At 35.5% G+C, this 17321-nt stretch overlaps 1 protein-coding gene across 3 annotated transcripts; it reads right to left on the bottom strand.

Annotated features, from left to right (window-relative positions):
• Positions 1-2382: 2382 nt before the first annotated feature.
• sec22a (SEC22 homolog A, vesicle trafficking protein) lies at positions 2383-11859 on the bottom strand. 3 transcript variants are annotated; one of them, XM_048193540.1, is made up of 8 exons: positions 11741-11859; positions 10971-11175; positions 7914-7991; positions 7461-7624; positions 5785-5964; positions 5465-5583; positions 5027-5092; positions 2383-3767 (listed from the first exon to the last, which is right to left on the bottom strand). In XM_048193540.1, exons 2-8 carry the CDS (start codon positions 11150-11152, stop codon positions 3567-3569), a joined length of 990 nt encoding a protein of 329 aa, XP_048049497.1. In that variant the 5' UTR covers positions 11153-11175; positions 11741-11859; the 3' UTR covers positions 2383-3566. The 3 variants fall into 3 exon arrangements, with proteins under 3 accessions (XP_048049497.1, XP_048049496.1, XP_048049498.1); XM_048193539.1 differs by having other exon boundaries at positions 11617-11823; XM_048193541.1 differs by lacking the exon at positions 7914-7991 and having other exon boundaries at positions 11617-11817.
• Between the last annotated feature and the right edge of the window lie 5462 nt (positions 11860-17321).

Here is a 17321-nt window from a genome sequence, read left to right as displayed (position 1 = left end):
AAGAGTGCAACAATGGACACACATTTTTTTTCAGTGCACTTATTAGATCCGGAAGTATTTTTCCTAAGAGATTTATGAAGTTTTATTGAGAGAGTTATAAGTATTCTGCCCTCACAACTCTTCCCAAAGTTAGACAGACTCTTTCCAACAGACTTGTGGGAGAATGCTGCTTTATTCCACACCACGATGAATATGTTGAGTGAAACTAGAGAGGAGATGTAAATATAATACAACTACTTAGTTATCTCCAACAACATAAAACTAATATGAATTTGTTGTATATAGAGAGTTCTTAAAATGGCTAACAGTCCACATTACACAGCTTTATAAATAGTAAATTTAATAAATTGAATTCAAATTAATCACAAAACTTACAGACAATGCTTTCTACAGAGGATCACAAAATAAATGTCTTGCTTCAAGTTCCTTCTGTGTTGTAGCTACCAACTTTAACTGAATTAAACTGTCATGGAATGTTACTATGGCAACTATTTTTAAAGGAAGATGTATTGGTATTGGAATCAACATTAAATGAATGATCCAGAACAATAAGTTATAACAGACTGTAGACTATAGATATAGAAAGACGAATGGGAGAAAAATGGGGGAGAAACTGCAACCCGCAGTATGGCGGAAAACATCCCGCCAAAGTCATTTCACTCGGCGGCCATCTTTGAAACACCTCTCGGGCATGCAAGTGCAGCTCCTATCTCTTTTAATGTGGAAACATAAAATTCTCCAAAGCTGTTTGTAAGCTTTCGATTAAATTTCATATTTGAAATCAACAACAACTGTCTCATAAATTTTGTTTCTAAATGCTCGAATCATGACAAAAAAAACTATTTTTCAGGCTGGATCAAACTAATGCGCATGCGCAGTCCTAAATGCGCGTCTCTTGTGTCTCATTTCGGAGGCGACCGTAATGGCCGCTGCAGTGACGCGTGACTTTACCAGAATGCGGGACATATTCCGATTTAAAAGAATACGAGAGACGCGTATTGTTATTATATGTCTTGTGTTATCTTTGGTCCCGCCTTTTAAGTAAAAGAGCCAATCGCTGATTGAAAAAGTCATTGCGTTACTGCAGCTGCCGTTAGAACCTGAGACTCGCGTTTAGGACTGCACATGCTCATTGGCTCGTCTAACCTGAAAAAATAAGCTATGTGAGCATAAGAAACAGCATTTATGGTACAGTTCATATCAGATTTTGTTGCTGATTTGAAACATGTTATTTAATTGTGAGTTCGCCAAGCAGTTTTTGAGATTTCAGGATTCCTCCATTCAAACAGACTTGGATGCCCGGATGGAGGCGTTGCAAATATGGCCATCGAGTGAACAGACTTTACTTGAAAGGGATTTTGGTTATAAGCCACGAACCAAGCCAAACAGCTATGAGGTGAATCACATCATTACAAACTTTAATGTGAAAGAAGAAAAAAAAAGTAATCCTAGTGACAGCATATCCCTGCTCAAGTTGTTAATTTTCATAAATGTGTAAAGTGCATTAAAATAAAACACAAGAGGCAAGCATATTCATACAAATTCAAGGTTTTTACTGATGGTTTCAGGACAGGGCTTTTCCTTTGAGTACAAACACACATTAGGCCAAAGGACAATGCACTCCTGCTGGAGAGAGAGAGCATTGAGGTACTTGATGTGTTGCTGTCTTTGCAAAGCAAAGACGCAGACGCAATCTTTGATCACTGACACTTGGGGGAAAAGAAAAAGAAATTCATGTACATCTTCTGAGGATTTCTGAAACCCCTTGACCCTTAATCTGTCAATCATCCATACAACCTATCATTTGCACAATGAAAACAGGATGCAAAACAAGCCAGGTGAATAGAAACAGAATAAAACATAACTCAGTCGTACCACTCAACATGGTCACTGAACAGACCCGTTGACAAAAGGCAGCAAACACTGAGGGAAAACAACGGAGTCTGTATATTAGTGTGATTCCATTTCCCTCTTAGCCAAACACATTCATTTGCAGGAAGCACACCTGCAGGCAGCATAGACTTGATTGACAAATAACACATCTGATTATGCTTTCAGGGCAGTGACGTCTGACTAATGATCACAAACACAGTGACACTCAAATTAGACTATATGACAAAATAAAAATGCGTGTGGAAATTACATTTCATATATATAGGCAGCTATAAAAAGTCTTGCATATGAGTTGGCTTTTACAATCAAAAGAGAGAAACAATTGTACAATGTCTAAAAGAATACTAAAATGACAACTTAAAGGTATAGTTCACCCAAAATGAAAATTCGTAATCATTTCTTTATTCGGTGGAACACAAAAGGAGATGTTTGGCTGAAATGTCTAAGCAGCTTTTTACCATACAATAAAACATGAATAATAACCACAACTGTCAAGCAAGATTTTTATTGAATAATAACTTACATTTTGGTCTGTTTCTCACATGAAGCTAGAGTGCAACAATGCCCACTTTTTCAGAGGCCTTGGTTCCTTAAGTATGTTTCACATAGTGATTTTAAAAAGCCTTCATTAAAGAGCTATACATGAACCAAACCGACCAACTACGAGGCGAATCACAACATTACAAACTTTTATATGTGGAGCAAAAAACTATTTGAAATTTGGACAAAAAGAATTACAATACTGTGCACTTAAAGGGTTAGTTCACCCAAAAATTTAAATTCTGTCATTATTTACTCACCCTCATGTCGCTCCAAACCCTAAGACTTTCGTTCATCTTCGGAACGCAAATGAAAATCTTTTTGATAAAATCTGAGAGCTTTCTATCCCTCAATAGACAGCTACGCAACAAACTTTTACATTTCAAAATTTTTCAATTTAGGCTTTTCTTCACAGTTAAACTTTGATCTGAAGATGAACGAAAGTTTGGAACAACATTTAATGACAAATAATGACAGAATTTTAATTTTTGGGTGAACTATCCCTTTAACAGCTTAAATGAGTAAAAGAACTACAATCCCATGAAACATAGCAAATGACTAATTAAAAATGAATATAAAATGATATATATAAAGATTTTCATTGTGTATATAGAAACAACATATTACATTTATCGCAAAATATGCAAATGATTTTGCGATTTTATTTTATAGTAGTTTGATGCTTTTATTGTTTGTTTGTGTTTTATCTTTGACAGACCCTGGTAACCATCCACATTCATTGTATGGAGTTCAGGCACGTTCTTCAACAGAATTTTCATTTTTGGGTGAGCTGTTTCTTTAAACACTGAAGTCAATTAAAACAAAAAATAACTACAACACTTCCCTATCGGAAAATATATTAATTGTGCACATCTGAATTACCTGCTAGCAATTTGCTTTAATATTTCATGCATGAATCTAATATTGCGCACTGATGAAGTCACTGTTATGAACTTTTGCTTTAACCAAAACAGCAGATTCCCATCTGTGATCTCAATTGGATGTGAAACAGCAGGAAGTGTTTCTTGAGCAATATCAAAACAATTAGTTATTTTGTCCTCAGATTTGGTGCAAACAGGTTCATAGTTGAAATGCTGGGCTATGTTCTGCAGTCTTAAAAGAGTTCAAGGGGGTCAAACGTTGTAGTCGGGTGCTTTGCCCTGCGGTCTTCTCAGGTGTATCTGCAGAGTGATGAACGCACCCACCGTCACGTGAAAGAGGATCTGCCACATGTTACGCAGTTCATACAGATACATGTTACATAGGCAGATCATAGCAAAGGCCAGGAATGATTTGATGTTCCTCCAAACTGAGAAGTAGACGAACAAATAACACTACATATAGAAAAAGAAACAAGAGGAAAACATTTTTAAGCAGGAATAAGCAAATTCAGGTTGAATTAAGGTTGAACCACTGTAGTCACATGAACTGTTTTAAATATGTCTTTAGTAGCTTTCTGGGCATCTGAAAGTGTTAATTATCTTGTGGTCAATGGAGGCCTCACATTTTATGAAAAATATCTTAATTTTTGTTCTGAAGATTAACGAAGGTGTTAAGGGTGTGGAATGACATGAGGGTGAGTGAGTAATGACAGAATTTTCATTTTTGGGTGAACTAACCCTTTAAGAATAAATATAAGAGAAGGTAGTAAGGTTTATGCCCTACTATTCAAAGCCATGGGGTTAGTACGATTTTTAATGTTTCTGAAAGAAGTCTCTTATGCTCATCAAGGCTGCATTTATTTGATCAAAACTACAGTACAAACCATAATATTGTGAAATATTATTATGATTTAAATTAACTGTTTTCTATTTTAATATATAATTTATACTGTGATGTCAAAGCTGAATTTTCAGCATCATTACTCCAGTCTTCAGTGTCACATGATCCTTTAGAAATCATTCTAATAAGGTGATTTGGTGCTCTTCTTATTATTATCAATGTTAAAAACAGTTGTGCTGCTTAATATTTTTGTGGAAACGGTGATACATTTTTTTCAGGATTTTCCAAAGAATAGAAAGTTTGAATTACATTTATTGTAACAATACAAATGCCTTAGTTGTCACTTTTTTGTCATGTCCTTGCTGAACGTATTAATTTCTTTAAAAAATATATATATATATTATTTAGGAAAAAAAAGTATTAAGAATTTTTTTGAAAAACAAGTCTTAATATCGTAATATCAGTTTTGTTTCTCAACTAAAATGTATTTTGTTTTAGGGATGTTTTCATATTTTTTAACTGAGAAACGAGCAATTATTTTTTCAATAATTTATTTATGCCATGTCGGCAACAAGGCTATTTTCATGGCGAAAATAGAATTGTCAGAGCAATTAACAAAGAAACTATACAAGACATTTCAGATTGAGGGTTTTGAAAATCCACTACTAATAAAAAACATCTACAATACCAGCTGCTTTTGTTTGATGCTAGTAAAAAGGCAATGTTTCTCCAATTTTCCAGATTACGCCTTTACACGACAGTGAGGAAAAGTGTGATATATTAGCATTGGTTGGTCAGACCAAGACAGAGAGCGGAGGAAATGAAGCCTGGCAGGCCGACAGTAACTCACGGTCTGACTGCCGTCACTTACCTGATACAAACAGGCAGCGGTTCCGAGGAAAAAAGCAATTACGTAATTAAAGTCTTCATCCTCGTTCTGCAGATGGAGCAGAAAAAGAGCAAAGACAGGGTGCTGTGTTAAAGAGTGAACAAATTACAACAGGAAGCCATGTGCTAAAATAGAGAATGAATTAAAAAGAGAGGTAGTCAGGACTTGAGGGCTAAGTTAACAGTGCAATATAAAAAGCCAAGCAAAACTGTTCTGTTTATTGTAGAGGAAAATCACATTTAAGTGCAAAGTCTGACAAATTATTCAAGAGTACTGTTACTATCCATTAGGTATGATTTATTATATTACAATGGCACTTATACATTTACAAGTAATGTTTAGTCCAATGTGTGAATCAATAAAAGAAACAAAGCCCAAAATAAAGTGGCAGCATTACTATTAGTGTATAATTTAACGTACCTGCAATACGCTTTCTATTGCGTGGACACCCCGCAGCAAATTAAGAGCGCCGCATAGGACACTTAGGATGCAGGCGACGATACCCGACAGGGTGACGGCCTCCAACATTTGATTAGGAGCTGCAGGAATAAATCAAGCAGAAAATCCATGTCAAACAGTAGCAAAGTAACTAGGTTTTGCTGAAGGAAACCTGTCGTGCCAAACTTTCTGCCACGACGATAGGCTGTTCAGAGTACATATGTGCTCAAGGTCTTTCAAAAAGTTCTACTTCTTGAGAGCAAAGGGATGTTTACAAGTTGTGTTCACAGTGTGTTCTCTACCTATGCCTTTATATTTAGACTGCTTGTGTTGTGAGAAACCGTTGATTGATCCAATGTCCTCCGCGGAGAGCTGATAAGGAGGCCGGAGCTTGATCTCAGTCTGCATGTCAGCCAGATTAATCTTGGTGGAGAGGGAACGTGGGCTATTGTAACGTTGCTTGGTTTTCCGAATGAAATTATCTGTCAAAACAATAGAAACAGCAGAGTAAATAAATGCTTCAATCACAACATGGTCTATATGCTACAAATGGCTTCAGTTCATTTCAAATCACATTAAATGGAAAGTCTTCAGGATGCGTTTATATTTATTTAGATAAATTCAAAGATTTCTAGCCAAAACGGAGCCTCATAAGTGACTACATTTAAATGTTCCATATAAGATGCAACTCCTCTAATGTTTACTCAAACTCACCATGCGTATAATGCTCTTCAGAGACTCAACTAATGCTCAAGGTTGGTGAAACTGCCCATGTAGAACTAATTTAAGTGGAACTAATTACTACAAACAGTTTTCAGTGTTGAATAAAAACTGAATGCGATAATTAGAGGGTCAACAACAAATAATGGCAAAAAAGTCTTTCTATTGAGTTGTCCTGACTCCTATAGGCACTAGGCAGACTCTTTTAATTCTTAAAAAAACAACAACAACTCCCAAACACAGGAGTTATTGGTTTGAATCAGCCTGACAAATCCATTAGGGATGCATTTCCCAAAAGCGTTGTTAGCCTAAACAGATCGTAGACACCATTACTGCCAAGGGTTTCTATGATCTACTTAGGCTTTCGGGAAACACAATTTAGAACGGTTACTTAACATCTAACTCGCTCACTCAAAAAGTTATTATTACTTTGAGTGATGTCCATCTCAAAATGAAGCAAGTTGTGTGTACTTAAGGTTCAGGTAATTTAAAACCGTATCATTAATGACTCGTTGGTTGTTCATAAAACATCATGTAGTTGAAGATACACATTTGATACAATTTTGAGTAATGATTAAATATATATATATATATATATATATATATATATATATATATATATATATATATATATATATATATATATATATAAAATTGTTCAAAAGGTTGGGGTCAGTTAGTTTTTTTCTTTTTTTCAGCAGCGATGCATTAAATTGATTAAAAGTGATGTTTATAATGTTACAAACAATTTGTACTTTTATTTAAATATTGTTCTTGTAACACTTCTTATTCATGAAAGAATCCTGAAAATAATATATTGCAGTTTCCACAAAAATATTAAGCAGCACAACTGTTTTCAGCTGTGATAATAATAAGAAATTATTCATATTAAAATGATTTCTGAAGGATCATGTGACGCTGAAGACTGTAGTAATGATGCTGTAAATTCAGCTTTGCCATCACAGGAATACATTACATTAAAAATATTAAAATAGAAATAGGTTTTTCTTTAAATTATAATAATAATATTTCACAATATTAACATTTTTACTATATTTTTGATCAAATAAATGCAGCCTTAGTAAGCATAAGAGACTTTGTTTAAAAACATTTAACGAACCACAAACCTTTGAACAGTACAGTGATGTATATTTTAAAAAAATGAAATATATACTGAAATATATATAAAAATGATAGTCCCCTTCTGCAAAAACAGATTTCTGTCACAAACCTGTCCCAACCCCCTCTAGAAACTCACCAAACTCAATAAAAGAGAAAGGCCTCAAAGCGCTGTTGATCCTTTTGGTGTCATACGTGACAATGAACTCTCTCTGAAGCTCATCCAGGAAGCTGAAGGCCAGGACATTAGGATAGTTTTCTGTGCAAACCATCATGTACCCAACTCCGAGAGAGCTTGTAAAACTATGGAAGATATGCAAGATATGTAAAAGTTTAAGTCACACTTTAAAAGTCAATTTCATTTCAGTTAAGTTAAGGACAAATTATGTTGTGACATACATGACATTGACAGTGCTGGGCGTCAACCACGTGTGAAAACATGACATCTGTCACAGATAGAGTAGGGAAGGTCATTCAATGGACTTAAAAGTCCATTCCAAGGACATTAGAATCCAACAACCAAAGTGAATAAAAATCACCCTTCACCCTCTGTTTTACACCTGCTCTGGATATGAACAGTTTAGTAACTCGCCTCAGGAAAGAAGAAACTTTGTCAATGTGTCTCTCCATGTTAACGTCTGTTTGAGAGATGAAACGATCCATTGAGTCACTCCAGAGAGAGAGAGAAAGAGATGAATCGCTTCTACCTGCTTGTGATGTTTGGAATGATGAATAGCAGCCAGGCTATGAAATGGTCACCCCTGGGTCCCTCAGAGCAATGCATCTGAATTAGACCTTGCTGAAGGGGAACTTTTTACATCAGAACAGTTGGCAATCAGAGCACTCCACCCCACTCTGTCATTTGTTTTGGCTGGGATGTTTTAATTAAAGGGATGGTCACCAGATGAAAAATCTGTCATCATTTAGTCACTCTAATGGCATTCCAAATGTGTATGACTTCTTCCACAGAACACAAAAGGAGATATTTTGAAGAATGGTACGGATAGTGACCACAACCTGTCAAGATCCAAAACGGATGCATGAGTGGAACATGTTTACTGTGCTTTTGTTATTTTTGGAGCTGGACAGCCCATGGTCACTATATGCTTTCATTGTATGGAAAAGAAGGGAGTGAGGGTGAGTAAATGATGATAGAATGTTTATTTTTGGGTGATCTATTCTTTTAGGTGCAACTGTATCAAAATGCTTTCACATCAAATTCAATTGTAATGGACGCATGTACAATCATTTCCGCATTTAGCCTCAGTGGCCACCGCAACTTTCGGTGTAGCACAGTGTATGAAAAATTGTGAGAAAACTAAGCACAAAAATAAATATAGAGGAACTGTCACACAACACAGACCTCCCACCAATCCCAGAAGGTCCACAAGTCTCCCGCATATTGATAGCAGCTCCCTGATGCCCCCAAATTACATACAATATCCCGGAAATTGAGCGAGCAAGACCGTTACACCTGGTATTATAATGCGTGGTTACAAAAACATGGTTCAAAATGTATAAATTGGTTGTATAAGGACAGCAGACCAAACGGCAAAAAAGTTTTTGTTCACCCAAAAATGAAAATTTTGTCATTAATTACTCACCCCCATGTCATTCCAAACCCGTAAGACTTTCGTTCATCTTCAGAACACAAAAGAAGATTTTTTTGATGAAATCTGAGAGCTTTCTGTCCCTCTATAGACAGCTACGCAACTACCACTTTGATGATTAAAAGAGTTCATAAAGAGATCGTAAAACTAATCCATATGAATTGAAGTGGTTTAGTCCAAATTTTCTGAAGAGACTCAATCGCTTTATATGATGAACAGACTGAATTTAGACTTATATTCACATATAAACATTGGAAGCTCAACCGAACCTGCTTGATGCACGAGAACAAACCTCTTGCGGAAGCTCAAACGTGCTGAGTAACACATGAGAATGAACCTCATTGGTTCTCAGACATCAAGCAAACATGATTGAACTTGTTTACCACAAGGGATATGTGAGTTGATGAATGTTTATATGTGAATAAAAGCCTAAATTAAATCTGTCCATCATATAAAGTGATCGTATCTTTTCAGAAAATTTGGACTAAACCACTCAATTCATATGGATTAGTTTAACGATCTCTTTATTAACTTTTTAAGCGTCAAAGTTGTGTAGCTGTCTATGGAGGAACAGAAAGCTCTCAAATTTCATCAAAAAGATCTTCATTTGTGTTCCGAAGATGAACGAAAGTCTTATGGGTTTGGAATAGGGTTGCAAAATTCCGGGAATTTTCAAAGCTGGAAACTTTCCATGGGAATTAACAGGAATATATGGGAATTAATGGGAATAAACAGGGAATTTGCAGAATTGCAGGTTAGCCCATAACAGGGTACTTAAATGTAGTTGGAAAAAAGCATCTTACTGCATAATTTTGGTTAAAACAACCAGATTTAATGCAATTTCAGTTGAATTTTTACCCTGACATTCACACAGCACACTACTTACTGCAGGGCTATTGAGGGCACACCCCCTGCATGCACTGTGCATTCCCCCAGTCCATAACATGCACATTTGATCAAAAAGACAGTAATATTGTGAAATATAACTACACTTTAAAATAATGGTTTTCTATTTTAAAATACATTAAAATATAATTTATTTCTGTAATGCAAAGCTGGATTTTCAGCCTCATTTCTCCAGTCTTCAGTGTCACATGATCCTTCAGAAATCATTGTAATATGCTGATTTGATACTCAATTATCAATGTTGGAAACAGTTGTGCTGCTTAATTTTTTTATAACCTTTGATACTTTTTTTCAGGATTCTATGATGAATTCAAATTTAACAAGTTTTCAAATTTATTGCTAAAATTAGCAATAAACACAACAGTTCAAAATTGTGGGGTCAGTAATTTTTTTCTTTTTTTTGGAAAGAAATGAATACTTTTACTCAGCAATTATGTGTGAAATTGATAAAAAGTGATATTAAAGTGATATTGTTAGAAAAGATTAGAGAAGTTTTCTATTTTGAATAAATTATGTTCTTTTTAAATTTTTATTCATCAATGAATCCTGAAAAAAAATATTACAGGTTCCAAAAAAATATTAAGCAGCACAACTGTTTCCAACATTGATAATAACTGAGTATCAAATCAGCATTTTAGAATGATTTCTGGAGGATCATGTGACACTGAAATAACAATTGCTGCAATAAAAATTAATTGAATGCGAAAAACAAATAACTGTTATTTCATGTTATGACCAAACAAAATGTTTATATTTATGTTTGTATATGATACATTTTATATAAATATTATACATTTATATAAATTTCCCAAAATTTCCAATTAATTCCCGTAAATTCCTGTTAAGTTTTCAAATTGGAATATTTCCAAAATTCCCCAGGTTAAGTTCCCGTGGAAGGTTTCCGGAAATTTACCAGAAACGTTATGCCCCTTTGCAACCCTAGTTTGGAACGACATGAGGGTGAGTAATTAATGACAAAATTTTCATTTTTGGGTGAACTAACCCTTTAAGTATAAATGCATTTCCAGTGTAGTGCTCTGCAAACACCAGTTTGTTTTCACACTGAAGACATGTGGAATGGTGTAACAAAGTTCACAAACACCCTCAACAATGCCACTGCATTGATAACTCACTTGATGTTGTATAGGCCAGATCTAAGTGAGCAGCGATCAGGAAACTGGCTGAGTTTTTTGGACAGACCCTTGAGATGTTTCTTGGTCTCCTGAAGCCCTTTATCCTGTTCATAGTCCGTGGAGGCCGAGAGAGGTAGACCATCCCTCACTCTCACCACAGAGGCAAACAGGACCATAGACATCTTACAGGAAGCTCAGTGGACACCTGGAAGAACAAGAGAAAACTAATCATTCAGTGCATAAATAATACTCCATTATCCCAACTCCCATGTTTTATGCTGACAAAATAGAATGTAATATACAAAGTAGAGATTAAAATAATTGATATATAAACATTTAGACTCTCCTATAAATTCTATTATATTCAACTCAATGTAGACTCATGACATCTGCAGCACTGTGCTAGGCTAATAATAACATTAGCACGTTTGCTGACAGCTTGTTATCACATAACATCAGCAGATTGTTCTATGCACTCACCAAAATCACACATCTTATAATACGGGTTTATTAGACTTTAATTAAAAGCGAACCATTAAAACTACACACTGCGATTATACGCAATGATGTGGAGCAGATGCCACTGCTACCATAGCAAGACTGTTAGCGTGACACTGCATGCATTGTCACCGATAGCTGTACATACCTACTGACATGAGCCGTTTTAAAACATATTAAGACATTATAATCCTTTTTGAATTATTTTGCTTATATACTATCGTGATGGCTGAGCTCTTCCTGCAGGTCTCATAGCGGACGGTTCTGCTCACGTTTGATAAAGCTTCGGCTAATTTCGTCTCATCTTCGTCGTAGTTCGGCTTCGCTTCGGCTCTGTTCGGCACAAATTCGTCGGTGTGACGTGGCTAGAGGAAAAGCATTATGGGTCACTAAAGTGAACATCAGCACCAGTTAGCCTGTAAATCATTTACTTGGGATATTGGATGACACAAAGATCTTAGGCCTATATAATAAATTGAAAAACCTATACTTGTAAACATGATAAAAGTCACTAAGATTTTCAAATTCTTGTGAATTTTAATAGTTTATTTTTACATTTGACCATTGTTTTAGCAGTATTATATGAAACCTAGTATCATTTTATAAAGCATGTGGATTCAAAAACGAAAAAAGAATATGTTTTTTAATTATATAAATGACTAAATGTGCTAAAGGTGTGATGATCTGACACCTTACAGAAGCTTGTCCTCTGATTTTTCCCCATTTAAACCAGAATTAATTTGTTATATCAGAAGAACGTACATGTTGTACAACTTGAACTAGGCTATATATATATATATATATATATATATATATATATATATATATATATATATATATATATAAATAACTGTTTTGATGGAATAATTCATCACAAATGTTGATGTTGGACGACTCGTCAAAAAATATAGCAGAGACGGTCAATTAATGTGTTGAAATTTGATTTAGTGACGGTCAAGTGTAAAAGGTGGAGGAAAAGTTTATCCTAGATGTTTCATGTTCAATGTTGTGTAACTTCCGCATACACATTATACACATCTAGATTTTGCAGCCCCTGCTTTGAGTTTAAAGATAACATCTTAACATTGTTTAAGTTCATAAACCACAAAATCAGACTTGCATTTTGTAGTTCTGTTGGTGTCGAGTAACACCATGATCTTTGATGTGAATCGTTCAAATTCATCCATCACATGAATTCCGTGTCTTTACAAGGATGAAACTGGGATCTCCTCAGCCTAAAGTGACCTCCTGGAAACATTCACTTCACAGCATGCAGCGTGAGTGAGCCATGCATTGAAGATTGATGTTCTCTTCATGGACAGCTTGATGAATAGCTAGGCAGTCGTAAAGCTATGTGTTTAGTGCAGGAGTGTCAGGGTGACAAGTGAAGATGTTGTCATTCATATTGACAGGATGTGGAATGGTAGAGTGGGCTGACTGTGCATTGGTTGTACCTCTGAAAATACTGCAGCAACATATGGAGGAGTAAAAGTTCAAGCTCAGTGGGTTGGGTAAAGCGGGTATAGACATCACTCTAGGTAGGAAATGCTACCTCCCGCCAAATGCTCATTCATCCCTATAAAGCACCCCTGTAATGACTGATCCAGTAGGTCTCTGTTATATACATTTTATGGATGATTAAAAACAACAGCAGAGTTATTATGCATTTTGATGGATGCTAAACTCACATCCTTTGGGTGTCAATTACTGCTCAAAAGTGTATTTTCTTATTCTGCTGCTGCAAAAAATAATAATAATAACTTTTTGACTTTTACTGCCACATCCGTAAAACAAGGGGAGAATGAGTTTGTATTGATTTCCTGGCAAGTGTTGCATATCATTTTGATTATTGCTTTCAGAGCTAGGGTCGAGGAAAAGCAAAGATAATTCAATTCATTTCAATTTACATTTATTTGTATGGCGCTTTTCACAATATAGTTTCAAATCAGCTTTACAGAAAAAATCTGTTATCGAAGGTGACTGTAAGTAATGTCCATATGTCAAAAATGTACAGTTCTAAGACAATACAAATCATGTGGTTAGCTAATATCATGTATTCATTTAGGCAGAAACAATAATCTCATTAAAGCAATTAGCCTACAAGTTTTGATCATAATGATATATAGAAAATTTGACTGTGTTGAACTAACTGATAATTTCAGAAGGTGAAACAAATGTTCTACAACAGGGCAATGTCACTGGAGAGACAATTTGCACTGTAGTCAAATATTGACAAAAGAATATATCAGGCTTTAGATTCGGTCTCAAAAATTTAATTAGGTAGGAAATGAAGGTACATATAGTATTGATTAACAGTACGGGCACTGTATCATTCTGCTGTGTATTAATGATGTGGATTTTTTCAGCAACTCTCTCTGCAGCTTACGGTTATGCCAGTAGATGGCGACAAGTGATCGTGTTATGAGTAAATCATTCATTCAACTGATTCGTTTAAAAACGCTCAATCATTCAGTAATGAAACAAGTGACTTTTTATTTATGAATCAGCCTTGAATCATTCACTGAAACGTTTCATTCAAACACACTGATTCGTTTAGAAACAAAATACGATTCTGCTGCTTGAAGCTATTATCGTTGGCGGAGCGACAATAGAAAAAAAAAGGCAATATTGTGTCTAAAATGTAAGTTATTCGATATTAACTTATTGTGTGTACGACTGAACAACAGCAAACTCTTGCTCATGTGATAGGCTAATATACGTACAATAAATCTATAATATTTAGGGGAAAAAACAACAACAGTTAAAGGTGCAATAAGTGATTCTCTACAGAAACATTTTTTGTTATGTTGGTTGAAAGTCTCTGCATATCCTGAAAGCAATCACTAATCACTTTTATTTTTTTATAAAAATACATTGTCTGTGGAAGGCGTAGGACCATAAAATGTTCGTTCAATCATTGCATTCGGTCCGAATAATATGATAGCATGTGTTCCCTGACAGACAAAGTGTGTTTGCATACCACTGCGCAGATATCGTGCGCTGTGCAGACACAGCAAGAATGGCAGGCAAACAGCAACAACCTAACTTTAGTTTAGTAGTACTGTTACTCACTGTACTATGAAGTTTTCTCACCGTGAATGACACATGATGTAATCCAATAATGTTGTCTCTGGTCGTCTCGCTAAACTCAAAATATCTTCTTTTGTGTTCAGCAGAAAAAAAGGAATTCATACAGGTTTGGAAAACTTGAGGGTGAGTAAATGATGGCAGAATTTTCATTTTTGGTTGAACTATCCCTTTAAATGTACATTTGTTTCTTCAATCTCGCTGTTGTGAGAACGTGCTGAGATGCCCTCTGTAACACATTGGGTATTATTATAGTTATTATAATTAATTCAAATTTAACAATAATAACAAATTCAAATTTCAGAATTGGCGCATTACACTTATTATCGACTCGTTTGTTTTTCAGTCAAATGTTGATCTTGAAAGGGTTCTTTCCTATCTGAGAATAGGAAAACATCTCAGTAGCAGACAATTTTATGCCAGTATTATGTAGTTGATACATTCTTACATTTGATGGATACAAAATTGTTGGTCTGCATTCAATCTGCACTGGCAAACAATTTCCTGGCGTTAAAGTGGTGGTTGACAGTCCATGTCTGGATTATGACAGCTCACTATATCCTGGATGTTTAAGGTCACTGAGATAGGATACACATTATTAACTTTTGGCATCACCCAATTATACAGAGGAAAATATGTACTCTGTATCACACAGGTATTTATCTTTCATTTCTTTACTTTCATTTATGCTGGCATTTTCTTGTCCTCTTTTTACCCCTGGTTCTGACAAGTAGGGTGCATCCAGGCAAAATAATTGCCTGCACCCTCAGTAGCTTCTTCCATGTAATTCGGATGGAACCATCCCTCTCTCCAAACCATTAAACAGTCACATATTGCACTTGACAACACATGTATTTCACCAGCAGGTGTTTCTCCACGGGCAGCAGTTTAAATGTCCAAAAGTGACTCATCCCTTGAGTTTCCAATCTGGCAAACAGCTCATGCCTCTTACAAGGGTTCCTGTGCGGTTTGATGGCAAAGTCCTCGGATCGTTTGAGATCATGACAGAATTAGTCCAGGAAGACTTTCGTAAACAGAAACACCTGACAGAAAAGTTTGATAAGAAATTACTCAGAAACTGCACAGTAGTGCTACTCTTAGTTTCATAAGGCGGTACTCTGACAGCATAGGTGCTAATTGACAGCAGGGGGAAACTAATTTTTAAGTAATGACATTTCTTCCACTGTTCACCATGATCGTGTCTACAAAGAAAGACAAACAAAAAAAGAACAACTCCAAAAAATAACGGTCAGATGTCTCATATTCTTCACTCTGTTGGCTTCATTAACCTGACAAATTGGCTAATTTCATACTGTAGGATAAAGGATGATATCTAATAAGCATGTGTGCATATATTACCCCATTTCCAGAGAAGTGGGGGAAGAAAAAAAAAAAGGAAAAAAAGTTTACTTAAAGTATGTGTCACCTTATTGCAAACAATAGTTTATAAATAGAAAATAAATGATCGGTCAGCTAGGCAGACAAAGTCAACAAACTAACACATATTTGTCCTTTGGTGTTGAAGAACAGCAGTTTTAACAAAACAAAAGCTTTGTACAAATTGTGCAGAAAAAAAAAAAAAAAAAAAAAAAAAAAAAAAAAAATATATATATATATATATATATATATATATATATATATATTATGTGCTTGTCTGTACAAAACTCGTTGGTATGATGCCAAAGTGCTGCAAAGTGGCTACTGATATTATCTGGGCATTTATTTAACATGATGTTGTACTGGCCCACCCAAAGTCAAAAGAGTCTCTATTATAAGATATTATAAGATCTTTATTTTAAAATATTCTGATATGACTTCAATTTAAGTCTGGATTTTATCACCATCATCCCCCGGGGAAAAAGTAATAGTGGAACCCTATTAAAACCCTGCTTGTGTTTCATCTTAAAAAAAGAAAGAAAAGAAGTAGGCTATGTTCATCACCAAATGAGAAGTAATTCGGTTGTTAAGTCTGACATCACGCGGCAGCGCTTCCGGGTCCAAACGCTCCATCTCATACCACAAGAAAACAACAAATGGTGCTAATATACACACACGATGTGGTGTAATACTACAAAAATATATATAATTATAACCTTTATCTCCATACAAATATTTCAAATGTTTAACTTTTTAAAATGATTGATGTTTAATATGAATAAATAGCGCTCATAAACGGACGTCGATGGCATTCTCAAGTGAAACGAGTAGAGGGTTGGACCCGGAAACGGCGTTCCTTCCGTCACGACTTAACAAGTGGATAGCAAAGTCCCTTTAAGACAAGTCATTTCACTCGGCGGCCATCTTTGAAACGCCTCTTGGGCATCCTGGACATCCATGGGAAACATCAAATTCTCCAAAGCTGTTTGCCAAGCTTTTCGATTAAATTTCATATTTGAAATCACCAATGAATTCTGACAACAACTGTCTCATAATTTTTTTTTCCCAAACGCTCGAATCATCACAAAAAAACTATTTTTTAGGCTGGATCAAGCTAATGCGCATGCGCAGACTTAAATGCGCGTCTCATTTCGGAGGCGCGCGTCTGACTGTTTCCATAGAAACCAGTGCTTCTAACCATTTACATATAATAAATGTCTATGCTTCTAACGGCCGCTGCAGTGACGCGATGACTTTACCAGTCGGCGATTGACTCTTATTTTGAAGGCGGGACTTATTCCGCCATACTGCGCGCCATAAACAGCGACTTTTCAGACCCCTTTAGCAACTATTTTTCAAAAAAGCGCCTAGCGACAAATCTAGCGACTT

The sequence above is a fragment of the Megalobrama amblycephala genome, linkage group LG6 (assembly GCF_018812025.1).
Source record: "Megalobrama amblycephala isolate DHTTF-2021 linkage group LG6, ASM1881202v1, whole genome shotgun sequence".
NCBI classification, from domain to species: Eukaryota; Metazoa; Chordata; class Actinopteri; order Cypriniformes; family Xenocyprididae; genus Megalobrama; species Megalobrama amblycephala.
Note: the sequence above shows the minus strand (reverse complement) of the source record. Positions and strands in the feature narration are given on the sequence as shown.

Bases quoted from the DNA above. Each gene is read 5' to 3' on its own strand.
- sec22a (XM_048193540.1), bottom strand. From the start codon at position 11,152: ATGTCTATGGTCCTGTTTGCCTCTGTGGTGAGAGTGAGGGATGGTCTA. The intron at 5,584-5,784 runs GTAGAGAACACA...TTATTCCTGCAG, and splicing joins GTCTAAATATAAAGGCATAG to CTCCTAATCAAATGTTGGAG. The intron at 5,093-5,464 runs GTACGTTAAATT...CTCCATCTGCAG, and splicing joins CAATAGAAAGCGTATTGCAG to AACGAGGATGAAGACTTTAA.